This window comes from Equus przewalskii, chromosome 1 (assembly GCF_037783145.1).
Source record: "Equus przewalskii isolate Varuska chromosome 1, EquPr2, whole genome shotgun sequence".
NCBI classification, from domain to species: domain Eukaryota; kingdom Metazoa; phylum Chordata; class Mammalia; order Perissodactyla; family Equidae; genus Equus; species Equus przewalskii.
The window spans coordinates 138,308,164-138,331,340 of NC_091831.1; the positions used below are offsets into that span (position 1 = coordinate 138,308,164).

The 23,177-nt window shown below is 40.4% G+C and overlaps 1 protein-coding gene and 1 pseudogene across 26 annotated transcripts in view; one reads left to right on the plus strand and one right to left on the minus strand.

Moving 5' to 3' along the window:
* The window catches only part of ATOSA (atos homolog A), a 109,658-nt gene that overhangs the window by 14,269 nt on the left and 72,212 nt on the right, over nucleotides 1-23,177 (plus strand). For 4 of the 26 annotated variants that reach the window (XR_011541148.1, XR_011541155.1, XM_008516250.2 and 1 more), the window contains exons 1-2: nucleotides 4,243-4,420; nucleotides 5,552-5,668. Coding sequence is in view for 12 of the 26 variants with exons in the window: in XM_008516250.2 (XP_008514472.2) it covers nucleotides 5,653-5,668 (16 nt within the window). In the remaining 14 variants the exon portion in view is untranslated. The other 22 variants (XR_011541147.1, XR_011541154.1, XM_008516246.2 and 19 more) reach the window with 14 other exon arrangements.
* Nucleotides 1,822-1,923, minus strand: LOC139078604 (U2 spliceosomal RNA; annotated as a pseudogene).

Here is a 23,177-nt window from a genome sequence, read left to right on the forward strand (position 1 = left end):
AGTTCTATGTTAGTTTCCTAGGGTCACAGTAACAAAATAACACAAACGTGAGTGGCTTAAAATAACAGAAATTTATTCTCTCACAGTTCTGAAGCCTAAATGGATGAAATCAAGGTATCAGCAGGGCCATCCACCCATTGAAGTCTCTGGGGAAGAATCCTTCCTTACCTCTGGCTAGATTCTGGTGGCTCCCGGCAATCTTTTGCATTCTTTGGCTTACAGCTGCATCATTCCAATCTCTGTTGCCTTGTCACATGGCCATTTTCCCTGGGTCTCCTCTGTCTTCAAATCTCACTCACTTATAAAGACACTAGTACAGTCACATGTCGCTTAATGTTGGGGATACGTTCTGAGAAACACGTCATTCGGTGATTTCATCGTTGTGCAAACGTTGCAGAATGTACTGAGGGGAACAAAATCTGCCACCTCCAAATGTGTCTCTTTAACATGAGGATTATTTTAGGCTGATTATTTTTAAGAAACAAAAGACTCTGAAAGTTTTTCTTGTCACCTCTCCCTTAACTGCCCAAAATATTTCAGATAAAAACAAACCTGTCTTGGGCTGGCCCTGTGGCCTAGTGGTTAAGTTCGGCATGCTCCGCTTTGGCAGCCCAGGTTTGGTTCCCAGGCACGGACCTACACCACTTGTTGGCGGTCATGCTGTGGCAGTGACCCACATACAAAATAGAGGAAGACTGGCACAGTTTTTGGCTTAGGGACAATCTTCCTCAAGCAAAAAGAGGAAGACTGGCAACAGATGTTAGCTCAGGGCAAATCTTCCTCAGGAAAAAAAAAAAAACCTGTCTCAGGAAGGGAGCTATCCACCTTAGCATGAGATGGACTAGGTGGTAGACAGAGAGGAACCTAGAAAAGCCTGTGTATTGGGCTCCTGTGTGTGTTCTTCTGTTTCTGTGTGGCCAAACACTTGTCTTCCAAACTTTTGCTCCTTTTCACCTACCTGTGAATTGCCTTCCTTCCCTTTGAAGTCCCTCACTCCCCACCACCAACATTCTCTTTTGTCTTTAGCTGAGAATGGTATTTAAGGTGAGGGCTTCGGCCATTTTGGTGAGTTACTCAGTTTTCCTGGGTTTCTCCCACGTATACACGTTATTAAACTTTTGTTTGTTTTTCTCCTGTTAATCTGTCTCATATCAATTTAACTCTTAGACCAGCCAGAAGGGCCTAGAAGAGTAGAGGAAAATTTCTTCCTCCCCTACAGTACTTACACAAACCTAGATGGTATAGCCTACTACATACCCAGACCAAATGGTACTAATCTTATGAGGCCACCATCATATATGCGGTCCATCATTATCCTATGTGTTGCATCACTGTAGTAGTTGGATTTAGGGCACACCCCAGTCCAGCATGACTTCCTCTTAACTTGACTATATCTGGAAAGACCCTGTTTCCAAATAAGGTCACATTCACAGGTGCACATATTAGCACTTCAACATATCATTTTGGCGGGGGGTGGGGGGGGGGGACAATTCAACCCACAACAGGTTCCTATTATTATGAGACAACACCAAAAGTCTAATGAAAATGTATCCTTCACAGATGAGGTTTGTGCCACCCTTTATCAGTTTGTGGGCAAGTACAAGAAAATTTTACTGGGCAGTACAAAGGTTGACATGTATTGAGCTCCTACCCTGCCAGGTCTTTTGCTTGGCACCTTGGTAATAGTAACAGCCTTGTATTAATAAAGTGAGCAAACCAGTTATCCTCATCACCTTAGCCAGTAAAAGAACTTATAGAGAGCTTCATTAAATACATAGTTTTGTTATACATGGCCTATTTCAATAAAACCTGTCAAAGTTGAGGGGATTACTGCCTTGCTGAAGATGAGTTAACTTTTCTGAAGTTAATTACTGATAAGAACAGATACTACGCTTGATCTTAGCCAAAAGTCTGAGAAGCGATGAAGTTTGTTGCTAATAAGCCTTTGGAACACTAGGAGAAAAAAAACTGGAAAGTAAGTCAAATAGAAAAAAGGATGTTTTCTGCCACTTGTTTTGACTTGCTTGCTTCACCCAGCCTCACCCCTCACCAAGTAGAAACCAGAGATGTTTGTTTTGCTTGGGTGACCCAAGGTGCAAACACTTATCACTGACACTTAGGGTTGCTATTGTAGGTAGATCCTTATTTCCAACCACTCTGGACATGTTCTATACGGTTATAAGATTGTTTTAGAATTAGAAATGAAAGAGATTATTTAAAGTCAGATGTCAAACACCCAATTTTTATAGGTGAAAGAAGAGTGTAGAAAGTTACTTGACCAAGGCCATGCCACTATAGTGGGCAGCACTGTAAGCTCCATGAGAGTAAGGACCCTGTTTTCTGTGACCTCTGCAATCTCAGAGAGTAGCATGTGCCTAGCAGATAGTAAGTGCTCAGTAAATGTGTGCTGAGTGAATGAAATAATAATTTCAATAATGAATGAAACAAAAATACACCTCTTTTAAAATACTTTTTCCACTGCCATAATGACCTCCTATTTTTTAACAGATTTAAGATTCTCCATAAAAAGCTTCAGGGTAGTCTAACATATGTTCAGACATCATCATTTGTCCATGTGCTGTTAAACTTAATTATTTAAAAGAGAATTCTTTAGTTTGTGTTCCAGATCATCTAATAGCCTCAGCTTCTGCTTGCAACATTTTTCTGGTCTTTATACCGCTTGCAAATTAGGCAGGGGACGAGGAGCCACATCACAGATTTTGCTGCTTGTTCACCCAGTAAGGCTTTTACAATAGCTCTCTGGTCCCAGCTGTTGTGCTAAATTTAGGATTTTGGATTATCTGTAACTGTTCTTTCTGTCTCCCATTACCAAGGTTAATTGAGAAGTGATTGTAGAACAAGTAAAACCAGCTCATAAAAGAAACTACATGATACAGTATTCAATAATATCAAAGTGCAATCCACTGGGAGTTAACATTTGTAGCCATTACATAGATTAAGGAACTGTTGGCATTTGTCAGAAGTTTCATCTTCATGATTCCGGAACATTCCATGAAAATGAAATGTTACCCTCCTGAATGTTCTGCCCTGTTTTGAGGAGATACAATCTTAAGAGTTAAGGCTGTTAATTGCAGTTGCACATGTAATTTTACTGTACATGTGAAAATATCTAGAAAATATTACAACTTTTTCATAATAGAAATTTCATGTATTTGATCTGAAGCCAGAAAAAGGGCAACACCCAATCTTGTACTTTACAAAAACTTTTCTGTTGTAAAAGTAATACATACTCACTATAAAACTTTGGAAACCTCAGAAGGATACAAAGACTAAATCACCTTTAGACCTTATCCTTGTACTTTCCTGTTGTGATTTTTGTATGCAAAATTATTTCTAAAAAAAATGCTTTCTCTAATGAAACTAAAGAGCATTGCAAATTTTGTACTTCTCCTTGTCTCTGTTTTGAGCTCACAACCCCATGTGTACTTGCCTATAAACTGAGTCGCTAATAGCTTCAGCCCTTGTTAGGCTGCTTTTTTTTAATTACAGCGGATCCTTCTCATCTGTTTGTGTCCAAGTGATGATACAACATCACAACACGAAACGTCATCATGTCACATTGTTATAGCACAACAACAAAATTACAGCTCCCCAACAATAACACGGTGTCAAAAGTGTCCTCCTGCCATTAGTCAGTGTTTTAGATGCTATAAAAGTTATTTTTAGCACCGCGAGCGCCTCGGGAGTTTGGGTTCCGAATCTTACTAAAATCCCTAGTGATTTGGGAAAATTTAGGGTGAGGGGGGGCTTCTCGTTCTTCAACGTCCCAATCCCTGTCGCGCGTGGTTGCCCACTCTCCTGTCCTGGCCACCTTAGCCCCGGGTTCCACCGTGCGCTGCAATCCACTCGGGGCTCGGTCACAACTCTGCGCCAGCATCCCGTGTGCAGGAGGAGGAGACTATAATTATCCTCCACGTCTGGGGCAGGCCCTCGGCTGACATCTCCCCAGTTACCCTGTGGTCTAATAGCGCAGCTCCGACTCTTGGTCGCAGACGCGCCGCAGCCGGCTCCCAGCGCAGACAGGAGCCGCGCGGCCGCAGCGCGCCGCGCCTCTCGGGCCCCCCTGGCACCGCCGGCCCCTCGCAGTCGCCCGGCACCTGCACCGCCACCCAGGCCCCCGAGTGAGCGCCCGGGGCGCGGGGGGCGTTGCCATAACAACCGGGAGCCCGCCGCGGGGGCCGCCAGGGAGGAAGTGACGAGCGGTGGGTTGGCTGTTGTTGGGACACGTGACCCGGGCAGTGTTTTGACAGGGCAAACAGCAGAGAAAGAGCTGGGCGAGCGAGGGGGACCGGGAGCTGGGGCTCCCGAGCTAGCGACAGCGGGCGGGCGAGGAGCTGGCAGAAGCGCGGGGCAAGCGGGCCTGCCGGGGCGGGCGAAGCCCGGGGGCCGCGGGGCTCGGGTGCGAGTCCGGCAGGGCGAGGGGCCGAGCGCCAGGAGCAGAGCGAGGAGGCGGCGGCTGCGGCGGGGGTGGATGGCCGCGGGCGCGCCGGGGCGCCGCGTCGGGCTTGCAGTCTCGGGCCCCCATGGTCCCCTAGCGCAGCCCCGGGGGCCGCTGTGCGCCGCGCTCCGCTCTCGCCGGCCCTGCTCCGCTCGTAGTCTCGGGTCTGGGGCGGGCGTGTGATGTGAGCCGCTGGGCGAGCGGCGGAGAGAAGTGCCAAGAGGAGGAGGGATCGGGGCTGGAGAGGAGCGCGAGTTAGTCAGCAGAGGTCGGCCGAGGGAGCCATGAAAACAACTCTCCGGTGGGGAGCGGGGCCGGCGCGGCGCTCGGGGCGGCGGGGCTGAAGGAAATCCGGGGCCGCGGCGGGACGGAAGGGGCCCGCGGGGCAGGGGCGGGCGCCCGGCTGGAAGCCTACCCGGGGCCGACCCCCGACAGGCCCGGCCCGCACGGGGCTGCGGGTGGTCCCAGCGCGGGGGTGGGGGGAGCGGCCCGGGTCGGCCGGGTGGAGTTCTTTTGGGGCTGGGGGCTGGGCTCGAGGAGATGCCTCGCGTTTCCTTCTGACCCCCTGACTGTGTGAACTTGGCCGCGGCGGCCGCAGGAAGGCCAGCCCAGTGGTGATCGCACAGGTGAGGCCCGCGGGGCGGGCGCAGCTCTTGGCCGGGAGCTGGGGGTCTGGAAGAGTTTCCTGCGCCCGGGCACCAGGTCGGAGAATTTCTAGACCAGCCACTGCGAGGGCCCACTGTTCCCAGAGGCGTTTTTTACAAAGGGGTTAGTTAGTTTGTGTTGCTTGACTCCTTTTTTTTTTTTCCCTTGCCTGTACCTCCGGGTTATAAATAGATCTTCCTTTTGCTTCAGAGACGCTGTGTCAAAGAAGGACACTTTGGCCTGGAGAGCAGGGGGGCGGGGAAGAGGGGTGTTCGGTCCGGAGGAGGTGGGGGAGGCGGTGCAGAGCGAGTTTTGCTTTTTTCAGACCTGCGATGGTGCTGTCACCGCAGTGAGTGCCAGGAAGAGGCCTAACTTAAACAGTAGTTTTCTTCCAAGGTCCGGGTGTTAGAGCAGGATCAGATTAATTTTATTTTGATCTCTTTTTAGCATTTTGAAAACGGAACAGCAGCCACAGAATCAGCGGCGAGCCTGTTGAAAGAACCCACGCGTGTATTTCACAGCACCCTGGGTGGAAATTGGATGTGAAAATGAAGCCAGACCGAGGTAAATGAATTATTTAAGTAGGGTTTTTTTTTTTCCTGTGCCCCATTTTAGAAGCGTTAACCTAATTATGGGGCAGGATCAACTCTTTCTGTATTACATATGATTACTTGTTTCTATTACAGATTCCAGCTGGTGAGGTAGAGGAGGGACATGGAAAAGAGAGTTAGGATGTAGGTGGGAGGATAATTCTTCAAAAGAGTTTGCAAAGTAGTAGTTTCAAGAGAGCCTCTAGTGTAACTCAAAATGAAATTGTCAAGAATAGCATTTGTATCTGTTGCCACAGTACTTGGTGTCATTTTAGAGTTACATGACTCATTTTTAGATAAAGTCAATCTAACTTCAATTTTAAAGAAGTTTACAAGATTTTTCAACTTGAGAATCTGAACTTGATAAATTGAGAAAATTTAAGATTGAATTGACAAATACGATGTTATTACAATTACTGCTTTCATTTAGCTGAGTTTTGTGCTTCAGGCACACCCTAAATGTTTGCTAAGTTCTCTGGGATCTTACTCAGTAGAAAATATATGGACACTTAGGGCCACTAACCTCCTTAGTGATAAGCAAATGTCATTTCCTTTCTATACCTGTATTTTCAGGGTTTATGAGAATTAATGTATCCACTGTATTTTTCAAGGACTTCAAAGGAATTGAAAACTTATTGGATTAGTGGCAAGGACCAAGTTTGGAAGATTTAATATAGTAGTAGTCAGGAGCGAAGGCTTTTCAACCAGATGGGGATTGGATTGGGAGGAACCTGGGAGGAAGAGGATTGTTGTAGTTGGTGGGGAGTTGGTCTAGATAACAGAGTTCCTTCCAAATCTGAGACTGTAGGATCGGAAATGTTAATTTATCCTCATATGAATTTGATGCTCATTTTTAAAAAGATAGGGATTAAACTGGTTATTTTTTTCACATATTCATTTCAAAGTGGGTTAGAAAGACAAGTTTCCTTTTTGAGTTAAAATATGTCTTTGGTAATCGTGTCTTTTAAAATGCACTGGGAAGAAGGTGGAGAAAGCCATACTTAATTTAGTGGTTTGATTTAGTTTTAAGTGTTTGTTTCATAAAATCAGCTATGTATACATGAAGTATTAGCAAGTGTATTGCTACTAAACAAATTACTTGTGTAGAATGCCATATTTAGACTTTTAGATTACATCAGTGACTTTGGGAAAATGTCACCAAGGTCAGTAATTGCATCTCAGAATAAACAAGCAAATAAAATCAAAGTCACTATTTGTTTTGGGTTTCATTGTTGTTAAAAGTTGCTTTAAAGTTGTAAGCAGTTTGAAAAACAGTATTTGCCCACAATCTCTATTTTAGCCAAAACTAGTACTAAACACGATAAAATGTTAGTTGTCTACTGATGTAGATTACTAGAGGAAAAAATTAATTTATTCATCAAGACTCCTAAAGAAGTGACCCTTCTTCCTTTAAAATTGTACCTTTCTTTAGCGTTATGATATAAAAACAATAAGATTGCAAGTTCAGTATTGTGATTAAATTTCATAATAATAATATGAATCTTTAGGCCCGAGGCTGGCTTTCTTTTAACCAGGACCCAGAGTAAGTAGTATCTTTTACTTGCAAAGTAGAATAGAAATATTGAAATAAACATTTTACAAAACACACTTACTGTTACTGTGTGCAGTGTGGTCTTGTATTTTCTGTTCTTTTTCTATTTTTAAAAATTGCTGTTACGACCCATTGAATTGATTTCTTGACCTGCAGTTGGAAAGGCAGTTATGGGCTACACTTAGATAGACAACAGTAATACTTCATTTTTTTTCTACTTTGGTGTCTAAGAAACTATTCTGTATGAGTCATTTTTCTGGATAATTGAAACGTCATTCTTTAAATGCCAAAAATAATTTGAGTTGTAATCATATGTGGATAGACCTCTAAAATAGTAATGCTTCCTTGCCCTTTAAAAAAATAGATGAATATACAGAGTCAATGTAGTTTAACCTTTACTTGATGATAAAGGGGCGTTGTTATGAATTTCAACTTTGTACCTTGTCGTAATCCAGATATGCCCTAAAGAAGTATTTAAATTTATGAGATTGGTTTTTGGCCTCTAGCTTGAATCACTTCAGCCTTTTTGTTTTTTTAGATCTGATTTTTAAATTTCCATGCTGTCAACAGTCTTTATTAACATGCTTATTCTTGCCTCTTGTTAATTTTACTGCTTTTAGTTTCTGGGCTAGAGAACTAGATAACCATGCATGACACTGAGTTCTCTCTGAAATGGGAGTCAATAGGAGAACCTTTCAGCTGTTCCTTCAGAAGCTGAGTGTAGAGTGTAGGGTTCAGGTGTAGAGGCTCTGAGACATTTGCTTTTATGGGCCCCAGCTGTGCTCCAGAGCGTTTCTAAAGAGGCACAGTAGCAGCCCCTTATTCTGCATGATTGGGGGTGGTAGTTGGTTGGCTAGTCAAAAAAGTCAGCTTCAGTGAGGAATCATAAAAGGGAATAGCCTTAATTATTTCACCTGTCTTTTGATGTAGGCTCAAGGCCCTTTTTGGGGGGGTGAAATGGGTCTGTTTTTCAGAGCTAAATATGATCTTTTTTTTTTTTTTTTTAATGAGGGAGATTGGCCCTAGGCTAACATCTGTTGCCAGTCCTCCTCTTTTTGCTTGAGGAAGATTGTCTGTGAGCTAACAGCTGTGGCAGTCTTCCTCTATTTTGCATACGGGACACCACCACAGCATGGCTTGATGAGCTGTGTGTAGGTCTGCAGCCAGGATCAGAACCTGTGAACTCAGGGCTGCCGAAGCAGAGTGTGTGAACTTAACCACTATGCTACTAGGCCAGGCCCTGATCTTTCTTGTGTAAACCACACCGGTAGTGTACTACACCTAAGATTTCTGGTTTTGATTTCTCTAAGGTAGAATAAGACTCGGCAGAGCAATCTGTGGGTGGAATCTTTTATATTTAAAAAAAAAATGTCGGGCTGGCCCAGTGATGCATCAGTTAAGTTCACACGTTCTGCTTTGGTGGCCCAGGGTTTACCAGTTCGGATCCCAGGTGTGGACCTACGCACTCCTTGTCAAGCCATGCTGTGGCAGGTGTCCCACATATAAAGTAGAGGAAGATGGGCACAGATGTTAGCTCAGGGCTAGTCTTCCAAAAAAAAGAAAAATTAAGGTGCTGTCCCAGTGGCATAGTGGTTAAGTTTGCGTGCTCTACTTCAGCAGCCTGGGGTTTGAGGATTAAGATCCTGGGTGGGGACCTACACACTGCTCATCAAGCCATGCTGTGGCAGTGTCCCACGTATAAAGTATAGGAAGATTGGCATGGATATTAGCTCACAGACAATCTTCCTCAAGCAAAAAGAGAAAGATTGGCAACAGATGTTAGCTCAGGGCCAATCTTCCTCACCAAAGAAAAAAAATATATATTTTTTAATGTTTCACACAATTTTATAGGTGTCTTGCATACACCTAGTCAACAAGAATTTTTTTGGGGGGAAGGGGGACTATAATGTTCATCAAAATTATTGGTTTATATAACATTTAAATAAATTAGTTATTAAAGAGTGGCATGAACAGATTTGGGAACAAACACCAGAAACTGGTTAAGCATACAGTGCAACTAATAGACACAAAAGTGTGCAGTCAACTAGAAAGTACTCTATTAGCTGCTGGTGTCTGTCAGTTTGCTTTTATGGAGGGTATGGAAAACATTGGTCAATCTTGCTAGTTGGTTAAGTGAAAGTCAGTTAGGAGAGCTTCTACTGTACCTTCAGATAATTAAGATGTTACTGTATAGTGTGACAGATGCATTTCACAGTGGTCAATAGTATTTTACAGGGGGTGGCGCAGTGGTTAAGTGCGCATGTTCCACTTCTCAGTCTCCCGGGTTCGCCGGTTCAGATCCCAGGTGCGGACATGGCACTGCTTGGCACACCATGCTGTGGTAGGCGTCCCACATATAAAGCAGAGGAGGATGGGCACGGATGTTAACTCAGGGCCAGGCTTCCTCACCAAAAAGAGGAGGACTGGCAGTAGTTAGCTCAGGGCTAATCTTCCTAAAAAAAAAAAGAAAAAGTATTTTACCATAGTCTGAGGTAAATCTTTTTTTTTAATTTTTAAGCAGTTATATAACATTAGTTAGGCAGTGCTGCCAAAGATGAGTCTTTGATGTTATCATTAGCACAGGCTTTGGAATCAGACCTGTATTTATATCCTTGTTCTATTACTTGTTAGCTGGATAATCTTCATCAAATTACTTAATCCCTGACAGTCTCAGGTTTTTGTCTGTAAAATAGGGCTAATTCCTTCTTCTCATAGTTGGAATGACATAGGACAGTGGTTGGCACATAGTAGATATTAAATATGATAACTTTTATCATGTTAAAACATTACAGATGCTTACGGGTTGGTCACTTATGAAATATGTTCAACAGAGGTAAGGAAATAATCCAATGTGCAGTAACTAATACTATTTTGTTTTATATTCATAGTGTTCGACCTGCTAAGGCTCAAGCAGATTTAATAAGCTTTTAATGTATAGTTATCTGAGAAAATATAAAAGCTACAAAAGGATGCTTGACATATATGTGTAATTTATTTCTTTATACTGTCATTTGTTATTACAATTATGGCTTAATTTGTAGGGGTGAGATGAGTGGACTAAGCTTCTAGGAATAGATTTTTAAATGCTCTTACCTGCTGACTAGAGCTGGGTAGCTGGGGAGGTTAAACAATGTTACTCCACCTTGTACTTAAGGATGTAAAATATGGACCTGGTCTTAGATAGGTATTGAATATCCAGTGTTCAAGAGAAGTCTAAAGTGTGATCTTTGTGTAGAAGTAATTAAAACATTGTGTTGTAAATGTGTGGTATTTCTAATTTTGTTTATTTTTGAATGAGTGCTTGTTTTTTTCCCCTATAAGGACATATTTCAAAATAATAGAATATAAGCTTATGTTTTGATTTCAAAAGTCCCCAAAGTTTCAGATGTCTTAAATTTGTGGTATTGTACAACAATCTGAGTAGAATCAAAATCTTTTTCATTTAAAAGATAAATGTCAATTTGCTATGCTTTGTGCTTTGGTTAAAAAAAAAAACTTTTCCTAGTAAATCATCAATAAATTGATAAACATACTGTGTTTCAATTCATAGTTGAACACATATTGTAGGCTGTTTATGATTCTTAAGTAAAAACTGTTAGTTCGAAACCTGTTCCACAAACAAAATACCAAACAATTTGATTTTTTTGAGGTTAAAACCGAGAGGAGTGCTGTCTTTGTTTTTTTCCCCTGCTCTAGATTGAATGTTTCTGTCCACCCCCCCACCCCCACCAAATTCATATGTGGAAACCTTAACCACCAAGGTGATGGTATGAGGAGGTGGGGCCTTTGGGAGGTGATTACGGGCTGAGGGTGGAGCCCTCATGAATGGTATTAGTGCCCTTATGAAAGAGGGCCTGGAGAGCACCCTCATCCCTTCCACCATCTGAGGTTACAGTGAAAAGTCAGCCATCTATGAGGAAGCCTGCTCTCACCAGACACCAAATCGGTTGGTGCCTTGATCTTGGACTTCCCAGCCTCTAGGACTGTGAGAAATAAGTTTCTGTTGTTTATAAGCCACCTGGTTTATGGTATTGTTATAACAGCCCAAACGGATTAAGACACTCCCTTTTTGATTATTACTAATTTAGGCTTTAGCCTTGGTATTGCGGCAGCTTATGAACTTACCTATAGTATAATGCAACCCTGTTAACCTCAAACAGTTCCTTCCCGGGCAATTGAGATAGGAGGAAAGAGTGGTAAGGACTAGAAAAAAAAAATAACAAAGGAATTAGTTGCGTTGCTTGCTTGCTAAGAATAGTTCATTGTTAGCCAACCTAAATCAAACAAGAGAAATGACAGCTGGTGGAAAAGAAAAGCAATATTGAGTAGATTAAATAGAGCAGCCTTTTGCTGAATTTCCAGGTGGAGGTGGCAGTGGTAGTAACAATAGCCAACGCTTGTCCATGCTATGTGCTAGGCACTGTTGCAAATAGTTTGCATATATAACTCATTTAATCCTAACAGTTGCTCAAGGAAGTAGGTGCTGTTGTCATCTCCATTTTATAGATAAATGAAACTGAGTCACGGAGAGAGGTTTGGTAACTTACCCAAGGTTGCACAGCTAATAAGATAGCTAGCCTGGACTTGAAGTAAGCTCAAGTACATGCTCTTAACTGGTAACAGTAAGTTATGTTAAAATATCGTAAGATATTGGGACCAAATTGGTTTAAAAATGGGCTTGCGCAAAACTCAAAACAGATTTGGTCAGTATTATGACCTTGGAAAGCTGCTTACCTTCTCCATACCTCAGCTTCTTCATCTGTACAATGAGGGGAATAATACTACCTTGCCTTAGAATGATTTTGAGGATTAAATAAATTGATTTATGTAATGTGCTTGGAACAGTGGCTGGCACATAGTAAACATTCGAATGTGAACTGCTGTTGTTATTATTGGACACATTCTAAATTAAGAAGAAGTCAATCATTTAGGGAGCTCTGGGGAGGACAAAAGAAAGGGGCTGATTCAGCTGCACATGTTTTCGTGTGCTCACCGTAATCTCAAGTCAATGACTGGCTGCTGTTGATCTGTCATCCGTTTACATTGATGAGTCTTGATGCATCAGTAGCTGTCAAATAATTGCTAGTTTGAAACAACTTCTGAGACTCAGATACTAAAGGGATTGACAGAGAGGTTCCCTGTCTATGTTTTTTGCCTGTCATCCAGTAAGAAGGAAATGATTCAGTGGATGGAACACTGTCATTTCTTTGAAGGATGAGAAAAAAGATAATTGGAAGGCAGAATTGAGAGGCTAATGTGTATATAGGGAGAGAGACTTAAAAGTTGATTTCCTTCTCAAAAGATGAAGAAACCCGTGGGGTCTGAGGATTCAGCATCATGAACAAGTATAGAAAAAACATTAGTGGTTAAATGAAGAACATTTATATTTATTTATTCGTTTGCCCTTCAAATGAAGAACATTTATATTTATTTATTCCTTTGCCCTTCTCAACTTTGTATCTAATTATGGTAATGTTTTTTCCCCCATTTGAGGCTGGGGATTTTAAAAACTGAGGGAATGTTAAACTTAGAATAACTTAATACTTTTTTTTTGGTAATGAAAAAGCAGAATGGTAATACCTGGAAACAATACTTCTTTCTCAGAAGGTAAATCAAAGTCAGTTTGTCAATAGCTAATTCTGTCTTTGCTCAAATGGGTGAAAAATCAGAATAGTTTCTTGATTAAGTCAGACTTTCTTATTAAACTGAAACTGGATCAATGGATAAAAATGCCAGGAGCTAGTAAAAATATTAGGTAATAATCCATGTGTAATACCACAGACACCTAGCAATAATCTGAGTTGAGTTTTCTCATATTTTGCTATCCATATAAAAGATACTCATCCAATGAAATTATAATAAGGTCTTTTGCATCTCTTCCCCTTGTTCACCATGCCAAGCCCCACTGACCACCTGTTAGGTTTTTGATTACCACTCAGGCCCTTATATGCACTATTTGGCCTAAAAAGCCTTTCTCCCCGGTCATCACATGAGTAGCTCCTTGTCATCTTTCTGATCTTGGTTTAAATGTCACATTTCAGAGAGGCTTTCTCTGACTGCCCTATGTGAAGTGCTCAATTAATGTTAGCTGTTGCTATTGTTCATTAAATTAGATGTCCTTTGTTGTTCTGTGTCTCAGCAGTCTGTTTCCTTCATAGCATTTTGTTTGTTTATTATCTGTCTCCACAACTAGATTTTAGATTCCAGGAGGCCAGGTGCCTTGTCTCTTGTTCACAGCTGTATTCCCATCACCTAGCAGGCAGCCTTAGACGTGGTAGGTGCATAGGAGGTGCTTAATATATATTTGTTGAAAGAATGAATGACTAGTATGTTTCAATGTTTGTGGAGCAAATAAGAGTACAAGCAGATGGTTGGCAATCATTGCTTGTTTTACTGACACCAGCTAAAATTCTGCCAGTTTAGGGAGTTGTGCGAATTATTGACTATTAGGCTATTACCACAACTTTATACCCAATTTTTTAAAAATAGATTTAAAATACATTTGCCCATAACTTACTTTAAAGGAAAGTTATATTTTTAAACTGATTAAATCTCACTGAATTGGAAGAAAGCACTGTAAAATAGGAGTAGGCAAAAGCAGTTTGGTATAGGTGGTCCCCAGTTTTTATACATCTGATTAACAAGGGATCCATACAAACATTTGCTGGAAGCTCTCTGTCCTCCATGCACCATGCTGAATTTGTTCCTGTTGCTGTTTCTCTGAGAAAGAGAGAGAGAGTCAATTGGTTGAAGAACTTTAGGTTTACAAGAAAGTTAGATAGATTAGTAGGAAAAAGACTCAAAGGATTTAGAGTTTAGATTTGGGACCCATTCTGTCACTTAGAGGTTCTATGACTTGGGTCAAGTCCCAAACTTACTTTCTCATCTGTAAAATATATCAGGCCCAAAGCGTTGCTTCTGAGCTTCAGGTCAGCTCTTGTGTCAGAGATCTTTGTAAGCTATGAAGTGCTATATGTATGTTGACTAGTTTGCCCTGTGGGCGGGAACGTTTAGGTAGATGAGCAAAGGCCAGGCACTCCCAAGCACAGCTAGCTGCATCTTAGTTGGGGCTACTCTGTCTATAAACATCCATTCACACAGTGCCTGATTTTTATTATTTTTGAAGTTTTCTCTTGTTATCCCGACTGAAATTATACCAACTAGGAATTCATTTAGATTAATAAATATATATTTAATTATACATATTTGAGGAATATTGACATGATGGCCATATTTTGGTATAAAATTAGCCCAAAGGGGTCCTTCTAAGCAGCATGCTGTAATGCGGGAAGACTTGAGACCCTGAGGCTTAGATGGAAATTTTAACTTCAGCATTTACCAGCCAAATGACCTTGAGCAAATTATATTGCTTATTTAAACTTCAGTGCTTTTTTCTTCTAACACCATCACCCTTAAGGATTGTGGGAAAGATGAACTGAGAACCTGTGGGTCAGCACCTAGCATATGCCTGGCACAGCGTGGGGATTGGTGTTTTACTTCCAAGAATACACAACTTGGATCAGCTGCACTGGGGAAATGAGTGTATCAGTGCTCTGTTGCGAAGATTTGTCATAACACGCCTGAGAGATCAACAAAGCCTTATTGTATCACTTTGAACCTTGTATTCTGCAGTATACAACTAGAACTCAAAACCAGCCTTGAACTACACATCTGTAATGCACATGCAGTGGGAGAACGAAAGTAGGTAATTGGAGCAAGCCGACTATTTCTGGGTGATAATACACCGTAATGAGCACTTAGGGCAGTGTCAGGGCAAGGAGATTGGGGCGGGGGTGAACATGAGAAGGAGGCTGATGGAAAGTACTGGAGTGGTGAGATGGTGCACCAAATTTCTTTTTTATTTATTTCAGAATATTACCTAGGATTGATTCAGTGCCTGGAACGCGGCCCTTTGCTTCTGTGACCCAGAATTTAGACTTGTTCCATGATGCTACAAGTAATGGCCATTATAGGTTCGGAAACCTTTAATAGACTAGCCTGGGAATCCAGTCATAACTCTCATTTATAAATAATAATATTTATTCCAATTATGACCATTATTTGGACTTAAAAACCTATCCCTTTTGGAGAGCATAACCATTTGTAGTTGGGGATTAACATTTTAAATTAATATGAAGTTTCCATTTTTTAATTTTCCTACTTACCAAACTCATATTCATGAATGGAATTAAAATTTGGTATCAATATCTGAAATCAGGCCATTTATAAAACTTTTTCCTGACATCTAGAAAATTCCTTTACATTTTTTAACCAAATCATTAGTTTTCTTTTGTGAAGAGATATCATGGTTTCTCATATTATCTAGCAGGTTATTTCTACTTAAATTTTAATAGTAAGAGAATGTGTAACTTTAGCACTTAATATTGGCCAATTGCTTTTTGTTTTTGAGGTTTTGGTCTTAAAAATAACTTTAGGTTAAAGTTCTATATCATATTTGGTGTACTTGACAAAAGGAAGCTCATATACAAAAAATTTTCATTTATTCATTTTAAAAAAGAATTGGCCATAGGATTTCTTCAAACTTCCTCACAAGCTTACTCTGTAATTTACATCTAAATTTTTTAAAATTTTAAACCCACGGAAGAGTTGGAATCATACAATTAACATCCAAATAGCTTTTCATAGATTAATTGTGAACATTTACCACTTTTGTTTTCTCTCTTGATAGGTGGGTAGGTAAGTAGATTAGACAGACAGCAGGGGATTTTTGGTTTTTTTTGTTTTTTGTTAGAATTTAAGAGTAACTTGCAGACATCATGACACTTCAACCCTGCATGCTTCAACATGGAGCTGGCTGGTGAAAGCTGATTGTCTGCATTTCCCCCAGCTCTGCATCAAGTTGATTGCCTGAACTCAGCAATGGTGGCAGTATTTACAGCATGGAAATTGGCAGTGCTACAAACCAGAGCTTTTTTTCTCTGCAGAACCAGTTGTTAAACATTTACCACCATACCACTCTGTGTATCTCCTAAAAATAAGAACATTCTCCTACATACCTGCAATACAGTTACACACTCAAGAAATCTAACACTGGCGCAATACTAATATCTAATATGCAGTTTGTATTCATGTCTCCGTAGTCATCCTGGTATCATCTTTAGTCACATTCCCTTTTAAGGAAATATGTTGCTTCTTGTTACAGAAAAGGAGTTAGACCCTGATGATGGACAACATTTATAAAGGTTTTAGAGTACCCCATAAGAATATGTAAAGGTAGAAGTGAGTAAAATTTTTGGCTTTTGGGGAAAAAAAATAGGTCATGTAAATAGGACAGTTAATTAAGATTTTACCAGATTTTTCCTTATGTTATTTAGCTTTAAAAAAAATATCGCTTGGACAGAGTGGGTTTAAGAGAAGAATGAGTACTGATGAAATTCTAAGATTTTTTTTCAATTGAAGAAGAATTAATATTTTGAATTCTATTTGCATTGGGAAGAATTATATTTTTCATCCTAGAGCCTCAGGCTGCCTTTCTGACTTCATTTCTTAGTGCTCTTCTACGGTTCCCTGTACTAGGAACATTGGTCTTGCTGTTCTTCAGTCGCCACAAGCACATTGACATCGTGGGGACTTTACATTTGTTGTCCCCTTTTGGAATGCACGTCTTGTGACTCTGTCCTTTACTTCATTTGACTTTGTGCTCAGCTGTCACCTTCTCAGAGAAGCCTTCCCTGACCCCCCCATCAAAACCACTCTAGCTCTTTTATTCCGTCTTCACGCTGCGTCACTCCTCTTCATAGTCCTTATCACTGCTTGCCCTGAGTTTCTGTATTTATTTATTTGCTTTTTTGTCTTTCTCTCCAATAGGAACGTAAGCTTCATGAAGGCAGGGACTTAGTGGTGTTTCTTCACTGCTGTTTCCCCATGTGTGGACTGTGCCTGGCATTTAGTAGCTGCTCAATAAATATTTATTGTTGAATGAATGCTGTATGCATTTTAGTATTTTTGTGATGTAGCATAAAACTTATTACTGGAAAATTTTATGCATTCTTTTTCTGTAATTTTTCTCCTTTTGTAACCCTAAGAATTAATTCTCCAGTGTCAAATGGGGATATTTATGCCCACTTCTCAAGGTTATTGGGGGATCAAATGAAATAACTACACAAAGAAACCTAAGACATTTGATAACTGAATGAATGGTAGAAATAATATCTGCTATCAGAGTTCATAGGGAATAATTAATTTCAGCTGGGATGATTAATTTCAGGGCAGAGGCTGTCTTTTGGCAGAGACAGTAGCTGCACTGAGCCTTAAAAGACAGGTATGATTTGGATAGATGGAAATTTACAGAGATTGAGACGGGAGGACGGGAGGAGAGGACGTTCTGAGCAGTTAAGATGGTCAAGGGATAGCAGGTAGACTAGTAGGAATTGGAGGGGTTACCTGGGAATGGGGGAGATTAGAGTTTTGAATGTTAAGCTAAGGTGTTTGGGATTCATTCATTTGATAATGGGGCACTATTAAGTAGTTTGGTATGATTAAAGAGAACTTGTTGGAAGGACAATTTGGCAGTATATTTCTATTTAATTTCATTACAAACCAGCACAGAGATATTATTGAATATCTGACAACCCTAAAATCAGTTTTTTAGCTCTCAAAATTACATTATGACCTGGTATAAAAATTACCTGACACTCATCTCTACTGTTGGCTCATCTTTTTTCTTCTCCATTTATTTTCTCTTTGCCACCACATTTGTGTTATATGAGGGATTAGTGTTCCCTTTTATGAAAATTCTTGGGAATATTAACATGGCACATAATACTGACAACATCATAGCTATTGTTTTTGATACTCTCGTCTGAGTAGTCAACTGCACTATTTATTTTAAAGTAGCTGTGTGTTAAAACAAATAGAGAGGAGAAAAACAGGGTGAAATTGGAGATTCCTTCTCTCATTCCAGACAATTGCTGGCAAAAACTTAAACTCTGTGAGATTAGAGACCCTTGCACCTCCCAACTTCACGTTGGCTGTAAGAGTAAGGAGACTATGAGCGTGAGAGTAAAAATTGTTTCTCTGGGCACGCGTGTTCTTCTTAAGTTGGTATACTTGTGATTTAGAAATTGAGATAAGGAAGCATACTGTGCCTTTGAGGAAGTATATTCAAATCTTGGTAATTAGTGTGTTGATTGAATGCTGGTCCTGGAGGCATATTTCTATAGTCCAGCGTATAACAACCCTGGCCTGTACTTTTTCTTGTAGCTTGTGTTGCAGAGTTCACCTGTCTGCCAGGGGACTCGGAATGGCCAACAATGAAAAAAAGAAATCCTCAGGTTACATAGCGGTACAGGTGCATAGTGGTTACATAGTGGATTAAATTCCATTATGAAGAGCTCAGGACATGAAAATGCTTTCGTTATTCTGAAATTACTCTCAAAATCATGCTATTGCTAGAAATCAGAGTTGGAAAGGTCCTTAGAGAGTGTTAGTCACGTTCATTTTTTTCATTTCATTTCAAGGCCCCGAGAAAAAGAAGTTAACCTGTCCAACTACAAAAGTAAAACTCAAATTTCCCCTTAGCCAGTTGACTATTTTCTATACTACACTACGTCTAGCAAGAGCACAATTGCCTCTAGGTTCTGGAACCAGAAATGACATAGTGATCATCCAGACTTCCTCAAGGAACTTGAAGGAAACAAAGGGGCTGGGTAATTATATTTTAACATTGTTCTCCAAATAATATATACATAATTTTGGAAGAAAGTCAAATGGTAATAAATAGACTCAAAGTGAAAGACATGTTTCATCCTTGAAACTAGGGTGCTAAAAAGAGAAAGGAACATAAAGAAGTTAGAGATAATGTCTAAAATTTTAAAAATCAAGAAATAGTGTAAGTTTATTTAGAAATAGAGAGGAAATGTCTTCAGTTTTGTCATGTGAAGAGCAGTGCTAGTTATATTACCTTCTTAAAGGGTTGTCACAGTGAATAAATGAGGTGATCCGTGTAAAGTGCTTGGAATAGTATCTGATTCTGAAGAAATATTCAACAAATGTTCTCTATTGATAATATGTTAACGTTGTTCAACAAGGGAGATGAGTACGCATTCTGAGTGTATGAAGGAAACATACAAAGACTCAGAGAGTGACTGAGGACCGGGAGAAGCCTTCCTTGGTTAGGATGATCAGTAAGGCCTCTCTGAGAAAGTGAGATGAGGACAAGAAGCCAACTGTGGAAGGAGTGAAGGGAGGAACATTCCAGGACAAAGGAGTAGTACGTGCAAAGGTCCTGATTTAGAAAGAGCCTGGGGTGCTCTGGGAACTGAAAGAAGACCAGGACACGAACCACAACTTGTACTTCCTTCATTCACTCGTTTCAGACTGTCTCCTTCACTAGAATATTTGTTCTCCAAGGACAGGGACAACATCTGACTTCTTCCCTGCTGTATCCCTCGCACTTGTCGTGGTCTTTGGTAGAGTTGGCATTTATTTGACACTTGGAAAAACATTTAAGTGACTATTGTGTGCTTAATCATTGCCAGTGCCTTGTGGGTGAGGACATGCTCTTTCTTACCTCTTCCTTCAGACAAGAGGAAGCTAGCATGCAGTGAGTCACATATGGTTAAATTTTTTTTTTAAAGATTTCATTTTTTTCCTTTTTCTCCCCAAAGCCCCCCAGTACATAGTTGGATATTCTTCGTTGTGGGTCCTTCTAGTTGTGGCATGTGGGACGCCACCTCAGCGTGGTTTGATGAGCAGTGCCATGTCGGTGCCCAGGATTCGAACCAACGAAACACTGGGCCACCTGCAGCGGAGCGTGAACTTAACCACTCGGCCACGGGGCCAGCCCTGAATTTTTTTTTTTTTTTTAAGAAAGAACATTTGAAAAACCTGACACACCGTTGTAAAGTATTTCAAATATCACAAAATATTGTAAATTTTATGTTTTGACCCATATCAATGAATTTCATGGAATAAAAAAAAAAATCACAGTTTACTTTTTTTCTTTTGAGGAAGATTAGCCCTGAGCTAACTGCTGCCAATCCTCCTCTTTTTGCTGAGGAAGACTGGCCCTGAGCTAACATCCGTGACCATCTTCCCACATTTTAAAAATTAGTTTGAGTTAACCATTTTGTCTCTTCATTTGACTGGACCGTGAAGTTTAGCTTTTCTTGGGGGATGGGATGGATTGAATGATGCGTGGGATGGTCCTGGTTTATGATACCTGTTGTTCCTGTGTCCAATCCTATTTCATAATTGTCTCCTTTCACTCTAAGTGTATCACTGTTTGGGCAAGGAATTTTATGGTCACCCTAATTATTAGCCATTTTGCTGTCCTGCTAGTGTACTCAAATCATGTCTTCTATTAACTTGTATTTCCTTCTGTATTTAAATAGCGTAAATATGGCTTGAGATAGACAATTTGCCCCAGCTGTGTTCTGTAGGAAATTGCATCTAATATTTTATAATTTATGTGGGCTCTTGTACTAAATCAAGGAATTGACAGCATGGAATGCTTGCCTTGATTTTGTACAAAACACTTGGACTTTGTTTCAGAAATGCTTGATCTCTAAAATGTTTCTACCAAAACACACATATTTTGACAAAATGTTCTTTTTATTCAAAGTCATTTGAATTCTTATAAACAGTGCCTTCTGCGATAAATATGAAATTAGTGATTGCATAGTGTATTGGTAAAATGACATCATTTTTAGAATTTACTGTTAAATGGAGTAAAATTTTAGACATTTGGATCTCTTTCCCTCTCTTTGAAACAAATATATGGAGCACTTGCTATGTGCCTGGTGCACGTGTGCTGGAAGTGCCGTGATGAGCGAAAACTAACACGGACTCTGGCCTCGGGAACTTGTAGTCAAAGTAGTCTTTCCTGACCTCTAGTCCTGAGTCAGCAGACAGGTCAGGACTGGAGGTTACTTTGTGTTTTGGAAGAGGCGTGGGTGGGGAGTAGGGCGCCTGGCCCAGAGGAAGGAGTATCAGGTGGGCTGCACAGACCTGGAGAGCCCCCGCATTCCACTATCCTTATCTATTTGTAGTGGTCTCAGATATTTTTGGTTTGAACCTAGGAGGTGTGTGTGTGTTAGATGTCCTGTTTTGTTTTTGAGAATGAGGAATGGAAATTTATTCTTAGTAAGTGCAGGTTCCAGTTGAGGTGCTCAGTTTATGAGGCCTTATTGATTTCCCCTTCTAGGCCGTGCAGCTAAAACCTTCCTGGTCTTAAAAGGTTAGAAACTCTTGAGGTATTCAAATGATAAGTACTTTGCACTGGTTTGCTGGGTGAAATACAGTCATGTGTTGCATAATGATGGGGATACTTCTGAGAAATGTGTTGTTAGGCAATTTTGTCCTTGTGTGAACATCAAAGAGTGTACTTACACAAACCTGGATGGTATAGCCTACCACACACCTAGGCCTTGTGGTACTAATCTTATATAAGGGACGACTTTCATACATGTGGTCCGTCGTTGACTGAAACGTCGTTAGGTGGCGCATGATTGTAATTGTATAAACTGAAATTGTGTTGGAAATGGAGAGCTTTGATCTCTGATAGGATGACTGTAGCATTTGTGTGAGGAATAAGAAAACTCCTGGCTCTCTCTATGCAGAAAGGTATGTTCAGTAGTTCCAGTATTTTTATATTCTGAATCCTTAGGGGTCACTAAATATCTCTGTCCCTAGTGATGTAGTGTCATCTCTAGTAAAGAAGGGTTTGTAGAACTGAGTTGTGGCAGTCTGTGAGATATGTGAATTTGGGCTGTAAGTCTCTAGCCACTACTTCTTTCTCAAACTCTATTTAGTAAAATAAAATGTGGTATCAGCCCTTTATACGTGCTTCCAAAGTACATGTTGGTTGAATGTGATATGGTAGAACCAAATACCTACTGGGGACAGTGCAGGGGGGTGGTGGTAATTGAGAGACAGCATCACATGGACCAGTGGCGTTAACATTTTTTTGATGGCCCACAATTACACAATTGATATTGCTGCCCCATAAAACTCCCCCCCCAAGCAAAAGTCATTACTCAATCTTGCTCACGCAAGGGCAGCTGATAGTGTTTTTCCTATTTTATTTAAAAAGAAAATGATAGTTCCAACCCCTTAAATTAATTTTGCGGCACATTTAGTCCTATAGATTGTTTTAGCATTTCAAAGAACTAGAAGGACCTGGGTTCAAATTCTGGTTTTGTCACCTGCTCTACATAAACTTGCTCAAATTACCTAATTTCTCTGAGCTTCAGTTTCCTCATTGGTTAAAATTGCAATAATAATCGTGGCATTCATTTTATAGGTTTGTTATAGTGACATAATCTGAGTAAAGGGGTTGTGCAAGGCATTTAATAAACACATAATCAATACCTATTTTTATTCTCTCCAAAGTTTGTTAGCGTAGGGAATTGGGAGGATGCCAGTGATAATAATGGTAAATCTTATTCAGAGGAAAATTAATTCAGCTTTAGATACACTAGAGTTTGAAGTGATATAGGTATCCAGAAGAGGTTAGTCATATCGTTTGGAAACGACTATATGAAACAGTGTGAAATTAGCAAACGTTTTTAAAATGCAAGCAGAGTATTAAAGCTTTGAGGACATAGTGAGTGAGTCTTTCTGAAAGCTGCATGAGGTTTACTTAATTCTGTACAGTTGCTTCCCTTTACCAGATTTCTGCTAACATTCTCCAAAATTTAAAATACAGAATCTGTCATTTGTATGACTATTGGCATAATTAGTAGAGGTCATGATATCTACCAGTGATAGGTTGTTGTAAGGGGAAGAAAACAGGACTTGGAATTAAGCCTGGCTTATGTGATTCAACTAGGTAACCCACCAGCTGCCTTAATCTCTATGATTCAGTTTCTTCATGTACAAAGTACTCATTTCACAAAAGTTGCGACTGTCAAAGGGACAAGTAAATGTAAATACATTATCTCCATGGAAATACATTGAGTAAAACATC